At 50.5% G+C, this 12,217-nt stretch overlaps 1 protein-coding gene across 1 annotated transcript in view; it reads left to right on the top strand.

Moving 5' to 3' along the window:
• Positions 1–12,217, top strand: part of LOC144942475 (uncharacterized) — a 34,241-nt gene that overhangs the window by 12,754 nt on the left and 9,270 nt on the right. Inside the window, exons 7-14 of the mRNA XM_078869342.1 lie at positions 757–828; positions 1,916–1,969; positions 3,926–4,000; positions 4,745–4,789; positions 8,748–8,774; positions 8,970–9,014; positions 10,061–10,078; positions 11,759–11,839. Coding sequence (XP_078725468.1) covers positions 757–828; positions 1,916–1,969; positions 3,926–4,000; positions 4,745–4,789; positions 8,748–8,774; positions 8,970–9,014; positions 10,061–10,078; positions 11,759–11,839 — 417 coding nt within the window. The remainder of the gene's footprint in view (positions 1–756; positions 829–1,915; positions 1,970–3,925; positions 4,001–4,744; positions 4,790–8,747; positions 8,775–8,969; positions 9,015–10,060; positions 10,079–11,758; positions 11,840–12,217) is intronic.

A 12,217-nucleotide genomic window follows, 5' to 3' on the forward strand; every position in this document is an offset into this window, starting at 1 on the left:
AATGTCTGAGTTGGTCTGTGATAAGGTAGGGCACCGATAAGGGGTTGACAGCGGTGATACCGCGACACCGCGACTACCAACACGCGCCTCCTGCTGCAGCGGCTGCAGCTGCTGCTGCTGCTTCACGCGCAGTGACACGCGTTCAAGATCCCGTGACGTAGTTCGCAAGAGACAGGCCATCGTGTACGACTTGAGTGGCGGCTCAAGTTTGACAAATGACACCGCACAATCACAGAGCAGCAGCAGCAGCACATCGCTCACCGCTGCTGCCGCTGTGGGACCTGGGCAGGACCCTCCTGCTGGGTCTTGGGACTCAGTGAGACTCGACTGGGTGGACACGCAACAGTCGTAATCACGATGAATACACCCAACGCGCCCCCCTCCACGTGTGTCGGGTTGGGTGTGTGTAGACACACACACACACGTGTGTACACGTGTGTGTGTGTGTGTACACTGTGCATGTGTGTGTACACGTGTGTTTTCACGTTACACGTGCATGTACACGTGTTAATGTGTTTATGTGCACACGTGTGTGTGTACAGGTGTGTACACGTGTGTGTGTACACGTGTGTGTATGTACAAGTGTGTGTACACGTGTGTGTGTGTACACGTGTGTGTGTACACGTGTGTGTGTATGTACAGGTGTGTGTACACGTGTGTGTGTGTACACGTGTGTGTGTGTACACGTCTGTGTGTGTGTACAGGTGTGTGTACACGTGTGTGTGTGTGTACACGTGTGTATGTGTGTTTTCACAGGGCCCCATTGGCGAGCTGGGTCTCCCTGGTGTCCAGGGCCCCACCGGTCCCGTGGGCCCCCCTGGACTCAAGGTGCCTGATGAGTGTCTGTGTGTGTGTACGTGTGTGTGTACGTGTACGTGTGTGTGTGTAAGGGGTCTTCTCGATCACAGTCATTCCCTCCCTTCTCTACGCTTGCGAAACGTGGACCCCCCTAATGGAGCATCTTTGCCGGTTAGAAACATTTAGGCTGGCCTGCCTACGATCCATCCTGGGTTTAACCAGGCTGGATTGTGTGTGGAGCTCACAAATCCTCGAAAGATCTGAGCAAAGTCCCATCGGTGAGCTCCTCTGGCAGGCAAGGCTGCGTTGGCTGGGTCATGTAGCCCGCATCCCCAGCCACCGAATGTTCGGCCAGATCGAGGGGGCTAAATGGACGCGGCACGGGCTAGAGAAGAGATGGAGTGATGTGGTACAGAAGGATGTGGAGCTGAGTGAACTTTCCGATGACTGGTACCAGAGGTGTCAAGATCGGCCTCTGTGGAGGAGGCTCGTGAAGGACGCTACTGGGTAGTTAGAGGCAGTCGCCCTCCAACAACAACGGAGGGCGGAGGAGCGACGCTCACAACAACGAGCGGAGCGCCGGGTGAATAAAACACAGCAAGTTGGCACAGTAGGGGGCACAGGTGGTGCATCAGCCAGTCATCTCGGTCAAATCAGTCAGTCGACCCGTGGCACCTGGGTCTGCCCTGTGACCTCCTGCCTGCGGGCGTTCGACACGTCATGTGGCCTCAAGGTGCACATGGCCTGGCACAAGCGTCGTGGTGACGTCACCGCCACTTAGTGGCGAATGGCGGTTGTTGTTGTATGGGGAGCGGTGGTGTAGCGGTTAGCGCGCTGCGCTACGAACCTGGCGACCCGGGTTTGGTTCACGCCCAACACCGGTGACGATTTTCTTAACCGGTCCTGGGCCTTCCCTAGGTAGACTCAGCCTCAAATGAGTACCTGGTGCAGTGTGTAAAACATCGCCACTGGGGAGACAAAAGCGGTCGGGCGTGGTGTTGGCCACCCACCTCCTCGTGTGCTGTCACGGCATTCATAGTTGCTGCTCGCTAACAGCACTTGCCCCAACAGACTGTGTGGGCAACACGGGGGATCTTTGTCTTTGGTGCGTGTGCAGGGCGACATGGGAGAGAAAGGAGAGTTGGGTCAGTCTGGTCCACCTGGGGATAAGGTGAAGCCCACCATCATCATCACCATCATAACCATCATCATCACCATCATCATCACCATCATCATCATCAACATCACCACCATCACCATAATCATCACAACCACTACCATCATCTACACCATCATCACCACCATCATCATCACCACCATCACAACCACTACGATCACCATCACCACCATCATCATCATCACCATCACCATAATCATCACAACCACTACCATCATCACCACCACCACCACCACCATCATCATCATCACCACCATCATAATCATCATCATCATCATCACCACCACCACCATCATCATCATCACCACCATCACCATCATCATCTCCACCACCACCATCATCATCATCACCACCACCACCACCATCATCATCATCACCACCATCATCATCATCACCACCATCATCATCATCACCACCATCACCATCATCACCACCACCACCACCACCATCATCATCATCATCACCACCACCACCACCACCACCACCATCATCATCACCACCACCATCATCATCATCATCACCACCACCACCACCACCATCATCACCACCACCATCATCATCATCACCACCACCACCATCATCACCACCACCATCATCATCATCACCACCACCACCACCATCATCATCACCACCACCACCATCATCATCACCACCACCATCATCATCATCATCACTACCATCATCATTATCATCACCACCACCACCATCACCACCACCACCACCACCATCACCACCACCACCATCATCACCACCATCACCACCATCATCAGCATCACCACCGACATTATCATCACCGCTATGACCATCACCACAATCATAATCATCATCACTATCACCATCATCATCACCATCACCATAATCATCACAACCACTACCATCATCATCACCATCATCACCACCATCATCATCACCACCATCACAACCACTACCATCACCATCACCACCATCATCATCACCATCATCATCATCACCATCATCACCATCATCATCACGATCACAACCACTACCATCATCATCAATACCATCATCATCACCATCACCATCATCACCATAATCATCACTATCACCACCATAATCATCACCATCACCACCATCACCATTATCATCACCATCATCATCATCACCATCATCACCATCATCACCATCACCACCACCACCATCATCACCATCATCACCACCATCACCACCATCATCACCATCATCACAACCACTACCATCATCATCACCATCACCATGATCACAACCACTACTATCATCATCACCATCATCACCATCATCACCATCATCGCCATCACCACCATCATCATCATCACCATCATCATCATCGTCACTACCATCATCATCATCGTCACCACCACCACCACCATCATTTACCACCACCACCATCACCACCACCATCACCACTACCACCACCACCATCACCACTACCACCACCACATGTGTGCTCTCTGTGTTGTGTGCAGGGCGATGCTGGAGCACCTGGACCACTGGGAGTTGTCGGGCCCAGGGTGAGTAGGTACCACCGCCATCACCACCATCACCACCACCATCACTACCATCACTACAATCACCACCATCACCACCATCACCACCATCACTACCATCACCACAATCACCACCATCACCACCATCACTACCATCACCACAATCACCACCATCACCACCATCACTACCATCACTACCATCACCACAATCACCACCATCACCACCATCACCACCATCACCATCACTACCACCATCACCACCACCATCACCACCATCACTACCACCATCACCATCATCACCATCACCACCGACATTATCATCACCGCTTTGACCATCACCACAATCATAATCATCATCACCAACACCATCATCACCATAAATGTGCCATCACCCCACTCATCATCACTGCTACTCTACCATCGTCATCATCATCCGGCTGGTGAAGTGCGTGTTGTCTGTGCCCAGGGTTTGGTGGGGCCCAAGGGCGAGCCGGGCGCTGTCCACGTGCTGGAGGGAGAGGGAGGGGTGCGCGTGGTGCAGGTCGGTCCACAAAGACACAGACACAGATCCCCCCGATAGCCTTTAACAGACCGTAGGGGCAAGTGCTGTTAGCGAGCAGCACGGGTGAAAGCTGGCACGGCACACGAGGGGGGGGGGGGGTTGTGGTGTCAGCACGACGCCCGGTCGCCTTTGTCTGATGGTCTATACACCGCACACGGTCCTCAATTAAGGTTGAGTCGACCTAGAGGAGGCCCAGGCACAGGGCGCTAACCGTTCCCCGACAGCTGCCGACACGCGTGTACACACACACACGCGTACACACACACACACACACGTGCACACACATGCACACGTGCACGCACGTGCACACACATGCACACACACACACACACGTGTACCCACACAACAGATAAAAAGACAAAAATCCCCCGTATAGCCTAAACAGACTGTTGGGGCAAGTGCTGTTAGCGAGCACCTGTAAAGGCCGACACGGCACACGAGGGGGTGGGTGGCCAGCACCACGCCCGGCCGCCTTTGTCTCCCTAGTCGCGATGTTTACACACCACACCAGGTACTCGTTTGAGGCTGAGTCGACCTAGGGGAGGCCCAGGACCGGTTCAGATCATCGTCACTGGTGTTGGCCGTGAGCGGGAATTGAACCCCGATCGCCGGGTTCGTAGCGCAGCGCGCTAACCACTACACTATCGTGTACATACAAACACATACACACATACACACACACACGTGTACACGTGATTCACCCCCCCCCCCTTCTTCCCCTAGGGCCCCCCAGGCCTCCCGGGACTCCAAGGCCCCCTGGGAGAGAAGGTCGGCCGTGGGAATGATGAGTTCTGATTGGTTGAATTAGCGGGCGAATGAGCAATTGAGTCGGTGAATAAATTAAAGAATTAGTGGGTCAATTAGTTCGTCGTTGGGTTGAGTGAATGAGTGGAGGAATTGGGTGAATGAGCAATTGTTGTGAATGATCGGCTGAGCGATTGAGTAACTGAATTACTGAATGGATTGTGAATTAATTAATTGAGTTATCCATTTGTTCGCGATGGACCAAATGTTGCGTAATCACGTTAATGATTGGCTGATGGCTTGCCTGAGTCATTAAGCAGTAGGCTAAATTAGTGAATTAATGAATATTTGAACTGTTAATTCATTGAATTCTCGAGTATTATAGTAATTTAAGCAATCTAATGAGTAAATAAATGAGCAGTAGAGTGAATGAAAACAATAATTTCCTTTTAAATTAATGAGTTATTGAGTGAAGAGTAATTTAATTACCTTTTAATTTATTGGGTAAATGAGTGAGTGTGTAATTTAATGACTATTTCAATGCATGGCGAATTGACTGTGTAATTTAATTACCTTTAAAATTAATGTCTAATTGAGTGAGTATGTAATTGCATTATTGTTTAGATCAGGGGTCCTCAAACTTTTTAAACAGGGGGCCAATTCACTGTCCCTCAGACCGTTGGAGGGCCGGACTATAGTTAAAAAACTATGAACAAATTCCTATGCACACTGCATATATCTTATTTTGAAGTGAAGAAACAAAACGGGAAAAATACAATATTTAAAATGAAGAACAAGTAAAGTTAAATCAACAAACTTGCCAGTATTTCAATGGGAACTATGGGCCTGCTTTTGGCTAATGAGATGGTCAATGTCCGGTTCCATATTTGTCACTGCTAGTCGTAACAAGTGATGCAAGTGTGCATCCGTTAGTCTAGATCTGGTTGGAAATTTCAAATGTTTCATTCTGGAAAAAGTCTGTTCACAGACTTGTGCTGCCAAAGATGGTTGCCATTTTGAGTGCATGGTTCTTGAGATGAGGATATGTCTCAGAGGGGAGAGATGCATAGAAATTATGAAGGCTGCTTGACTTGAATGCGTCTTTCAGAGAATCACAATTCTGCAGTTCAGCCAGTTCCATTTGGTAAATTGTATCCACATTTTCAATGTCAATAGAAAATGGGTTACGGAAAAGCTGTATGTCCTGTTCATGGAGATGAAGCTCTTTAAATCTAAATTGGAACTCCTTTTGCAATTTTTCCAGTGAATCCACACATGTTTTGTTTGGGAATGCAACCAATGGTTTTTCAGCTAACAGATTTTGAGTTGTGGGGAGATGGCAGAAGTTTTCCTCCTTCACTTGTTTGATGAGGAGGCCTAATTTTACTTCAAATGCTTTGACATGTGATTGCATATCACAGATGAGCTTCCCCTTTCCTTGAAGTTGCACATTGAAACTGTTGAGTAGCTCTGTTACATCTGTCAGAAAGGCAAGGTGCCATTTCCATTCTGCATCATTGAGCTCTGGTACTTCTTTGTTTTTTGAAAGCAGAAAAGCTGTAATCTGTGGAAGTAAGTCATAGAAACGTTTCAAAACTCTCCCTCGACTCAGCCAACGGACTTCTGTGTGGTACAGAACATCTTCATAGTCAACATTTAGCTCAGACAGAAATTCCTGAAATTGTCTGTGGTTTAGTGCATGAGCTCTAATGAAGTTAACACAAGATACCACAATTTTCATAACAGAGTCCCACTTCAGTGATTTACTACACAGCGCTTGTTGGTGGATGAGGCAGTGTATGGCTATTGGATGAGAATGGTTATGTTTGTCCATCTCTTGGTTAATGCGAGCAATTACTCCTTTCTTAGACCCCACCATGCTAGGAGCACCATCAGTTGTCACACTGGCTAGTTTAGCCAAGTTCAGCTCCAAACCATTCACAGTTTGGCAAACCTTTTCATAGATATCCTCTCCTGTAGTTGTTCCTTTGATGCTTTGCAGTGCAGCAAGCTCTTCTGTGACTTCGAAATAGTCATTCGTCCCACGAATACAAATTAAAAGTTGTGCAGAATCACGAACATCATTGCTTTCGTCAAGTGTCAAGGAAAAATATGAAAGTTTTTTTGTGGAGTTTTGCAAATGCTGATGCAAATTGTCTCCAATTTCTTCAATCCTCCGTGTAATTGTAGGTCCTGAAAGACTCACTGTACTAAATAAATCGGCCTTCTCTGGACACATCTCTTTGGCAACAGAAAGAAGGCATTCTTTAACAAATTCTCCCTCCACGAATGGTCTGCCAGTGCACGCTATTAGCTTGGCAACTTGAACACTTGCTCGCAGTGATGAAATATTTAGCTGATTCTGCTTCACAAAAGTATTTTGCTGAGTTAATGTATTTTTCATTTTTAATATTTTATCTTTTCTCACTTCTCCGATCAAACAATCATATTTATCTTTATGATGAGTTTCATAGTGTCGACGTAAATTGTATTCTTTGAACAGACACTATATTCTGGCATATCAGACACACAGCTCTTTCCTTGTACTGCATGAAAAAGTAATCATATGTCCACTGTTCTTTGAATATCCTACACTCCGAGTCAATTTTTCTCTTTCTTGACATCATTGTTTCCTAGGGAGTCAAAATTGCTATTAGTAAAATACCAATATATATATACAGCGCTACAAAAACAATATACCAGCAATAACTTTGCCCACACAGAGACATACAGACTGCACTGCCCATCAATGCAGTCTGATTGGGGGAACTCCGCTTTTACCCCAGGCTCACACTGGTGCGGGTGCCATTAAAAATATAATTACACATGCAGTTTTGTTCACAAATCGCAGTGCGGTGGGCACAATGAGTGCCCACCGCCGCAGCTCAATCAGTGCTCACCAGCGCAGCCAAATCAGTGCTCGCCTCCGCAGCCCAATCAGTGCCCACCACCGCAGCCCAATGAGTAGTCACCAGCGCAGCCCAATTAGTGCTCACCAGCGCAGCCCAATTAGTGCTCACAAGCGCAGCCCAATTAGTGACCATGGGCCGGATAAATGTCCTCAGCGGGCCGCATGTGGCCCGCGGGCCGTAGTTTGAGGACCCCTGGTTTAGATGAATGGTTAATTGAGGATGTCATTGAATTACTGTTACAGGGAGGAACAATGTTCCACACTGCCCACCAGGGATTATTTAGCTGTCTGTCTGTCTGACTGTCTGTCGTACATAATATATAATACACACAGCTCTTTGATTGGTGGAGACCTTACAAACAGCTCTTTGATTGGTGGAGACCTACTGCCGGGTACGGAGAGGGGAGGTGCCTAAGGGAGGAGGGTCAGGGGAGGGGCCTAAGGAAGGGGGGAGTCAGGAGAGGGGCCTGAGGGGGGGGGGGGGTCAGGGGAGGGGCCTGAGGGGGGGGTCAGCGGAGGGGCCTGAGGGAGGGGGGGTCAGGGGAGGGGCTTAAGGATATGGGGGGGGGGGGTGCTCAGGGGAGGGGCCTAACAGAAGGGGGGTTAGGGGAGGGGCCTAAGGGAAGGGGGGTCAGGGGAGGGGCCTGAGGATATGGGGGGGGGGGGGGGTGGTCAGGGGAGGGGCCTAAGGGAAAGGGGGTCAGGGGAGGGGCCTAAGGGGGAGGGGCCTAAGGGAGAGGGGGGGCGATAGTTCAGGGGGCTGTCTGCCTGGCTACCTAAAGTCAAGTTATCTTGTATACATACAGGTAGGAACAACAGGTTCCACACTGCCCACCAGGGATTATTTGTCTGTCTGTCGTGCACGAATGCGCTGTCCAACCAAGTGCCTACCTGCCCACTCCGAAGGAACGTGTTTAAATGAATGTCTAATTCAGTGAGTGTGTCATTGAAATACTGTTTAAATTAATGTCTTATTGAGTGAGTGTGTCATTGAATTACTGTTTACGTTAATGTCTAATTGAGTGAGTGTAGGACTCACTGATTAAATGAATGAATGATGTTTCGTTCCAGGGAGACGCTGGCCCGGAGGGAGCCCTGGTGAGTCCTTCACGCCTGAGTCGGCAACTCGTTGTTGTCAAACACGAATACGATGACACGGTTGAAGAATTTATCTATTAAATACATACATGACAACTCATCAAACTGCGGTAGGCGTGTTCTGGCTCGGATCACGTGATTAATTCACCCCTCCCCCCTTCCCCTTTCTCCCCCCCCCCCGCAACCCCAAAACAGGGGCCAGCCGGTCCCAAAGGAGATAAGGGAGACTCTGGGATATCAGTGAGTTTGGTGGAACACACACATACGCGTACACACACTTACACACACACACTTACACACACGTACAACAACAACCGTCATTCGCCGCTAAGTGGCGGTGACGTCACCACGACGCTTGTGCCAGGCCATGTGCACCTTGAGACCACGTGAAGTGTCGAACGCCCGCTGCCAGGAGGTCACGGGGCAGACCCAGCAGGTGCCACGGGTCGACTGACTGAGATGACCGAGATGACTGGCTGATGCACCACCTGTGCCCCCTACTGTGCCAACTTGTGTGTGTGTGTACACGTGTGTACACACACACACACGTTTATACGTACATACAGACACACACGTGTACATACGCACACACTTACACACGCGTACACGTACAGACAAATATCCCCCGTATAGCCTTAACAGACTTTTGTTGTCAAGTGCTGTTAGCGCTTAGTGCCATTGAAGGCCGGCACGGCACACGAGGGGGGGGTGGGTGGCAGAGGTGGGACAAAGTCATTGTTATGCAAGTCCAAGTCGAGTCGCAAGTCATCAAATTCATGACTCGAGTCTGACTCGAGTCCAAGTCACATGACTCGAGTCCACATCTCATAGGTGGGACAAAGTCATTGTTATGCAAGTCCAAGTCGAGTCGCAAGTCATCAAATTCATGACTCGAGTCTGACTCGAGTCCAAGTCACATGACTCGAGTCCACACCTCTGGTGGGTGGCTAGCACCACGCCCGCCCGCCCGCCTTTGTCTCCCCGGTGGCGATGTTTACTACACACCGCACCAGGTACTCATGTGAGGCTGAGTCGACCTAGGGGAGGCCCTGGTTAACTCAACATTCCTCTCACTGCGGTAGATAAAATAGGTACCAATTTGTGGAATGGTTGTCCGCTGGAGAGACTCAATCCCCGCCATAGTAACGTGGAATTCCCACCACTGGCTCTGCAGGGAGGGCTGTACACAGGGAGATGAGTTTCAGCTGAGCAGCAAATCTGAGATTTTGATGTAATATTCCCCCCCTCCCCTCGACCCCCCCCCCCACCCCCCACCCCCCACCCAGGGTCTTCCTGGACCTAAGGTGAGTGGGATACCGACTCAACCACCCAGTCATGTTCAATCCACTGCTCGATAACGCCTCCCCCCACCACCACCCCCCTCCACCATCGCCGCCACCCCCATCGTCGCCACCACCCCCATCGTCGCCACCACCCCCATCGCCGCCACCCCCATCACCAACACCCCCATCATCACCACCCCCATCATCACCACCCCCATCATCACCACCCCAATCACCACCACCCCCATCACCACCACCCCCATCATCACCACCCCCATCATCACCACCCCCATCATCACCACCCCCATCACCACCACCCCCATCACCACCACACCCATCATCACCACCCCCATCATCACCACCATCATCACCACCCCCATCACCACCACCCCCATCACCACCACCCCCATCACCACCACCCCCATCATCACCACCCCCATCATCACCACCCCCATCATCACCACCCCCATCATCACCACCCCCATCACCACCACCCCCATCACCACCACCCCCCCCATCACCACCACCCCCATCATCACCACCCCCATCATTACCACCCCCAGTCAGAACGCAATCGTGAACTGAGAATTCCTCACTCGTCACCATGGCAACCAGGGGGGGGAGGTCGGAAATCGAAATAACAACAAGAGACATGATAATTGTTGTAGTTGTGCGCCTCTTGGCGTCATCTGGTCCAACACCAGGGTGAGACTGGGCTCTAAGAAAAGCTGTCTCGGGTGTGGACCAATCAACTTCAAGGACAGTGCATATCATTATCAGAGTTGTGTTTTCAAACTCCAAATACACAGCAGCAGGCGTTAGGGTCGGGATCGAACCGACGACCTCCTGTACACCAGGCGAGGTAGTTAACATCTCATAGCCACCGTGGTGATGATGAGAGAGGAGAGAGACACTCAAACTCCAAATACACAGCAGCAGGAGGGGGAGGGGCTGCAGGAGGAGGGGGAGGAGGAGGGGGACCAGGGGGAGGAGGGGGAGGTGGAGCAGCAGGGGGAGGAGGAGCTGTCTCGGTCTGGGTGTGAGTGCTACATTGGCAATGAGGAGCTCGTCGGGTGGTGGAGGGTAAACGACGACAAATTGGGCACAAGAAGTAGAATATTTATTTATTTGTGCTGGAGGAGTTTGATTAGCAACGAAGCTCGTTTTCACCGCTGCCCAGGAAGGGGCGGGTAAGAACGTGACATTAACAAGCAACACAAACACGATCGGAGTGCAGAGTAATCGGAAAGGTAAATAAATCACTTGAAATATACAAATAAAACCAAACACATGTTGTTGTAATCCTACCAGGTGAAGCCCACTCGGCTATTAAGCTTCCTCTTCAGAAGCGACCCGGCCACAAATTATATCAATGTTTTCTCTTACGACATCAGAGTGCAGCGCCACATTAAATACGCACTACAATGACAATAGTTTAAAGCGATTTGAAGCATGTTTTATCTTTTTTTTTGGGGGGGGGGGGGGCAGAGCTTTGTGACGTCATATCCGAGGGCGGGGGAGGTCTGACTTTTTGTGACGCCGTGTGACGAGGGGGGGGTCAAAATCGTCCAAAATGACGTGACGTCATTTATGGACGACCCCATGGCCGATGACGATGCCGATTATTGAATGACACGTGCCAATTCAGTGGGATGCTCATGATTGATGCATGCTAATGATGCGGAATCACGTGGTGCGCAGGGCGAGCACGGATTGGACGGGGAGAAGGGACGCGACGGAGAGGTGGGGGCCAAGGGGGAGCGGGGCCCCCTGGGGCTTCCGGTGAGAGACCACGTGACGCACACACGTCACAATAGTGACGCTGCTGGAGGAATCCGATGAGCTACTAAGCTCTTTTTTACGGATGTCCGGTTGGGGCGGGTGAGATCGTTACAGCAGCAACAGCAAGCAGTACAATCACACGGTAGGAGTGCAGAGTCCAGGAAAGGTAAACAAATCATCTAAACACAAACAAATATACAACTAAGCCAACCCCATACTACCAGGCAAAGCCCACTTTGACTAATGGCCTTGACTAATTTGTCAAAAGCACACGCACAAAGTTCCCCCGTATAGCTTCCAAAAGATTGTTCGGGCAAGTGCTGTTTGTGAGTCGTACCGATGATGGCACATTAATGGGGTGGGTAGCCAACACCAAGC

This window comes from Lampetra fluviatilis, chromosome 27, assembly GCF_964198595.1.
Source record: "Lampetra fluviatilis chromosome 27, kcLamFluv1.1, whole genome shotgun sequence".
Classification (NCBI taxonomy): Eukaryota; Metazoa; Chordata; class Hyperoartia; order Petromyzontiformes; family Petromyzontidae; genus Lampetra; species Lampetra fluviatilis.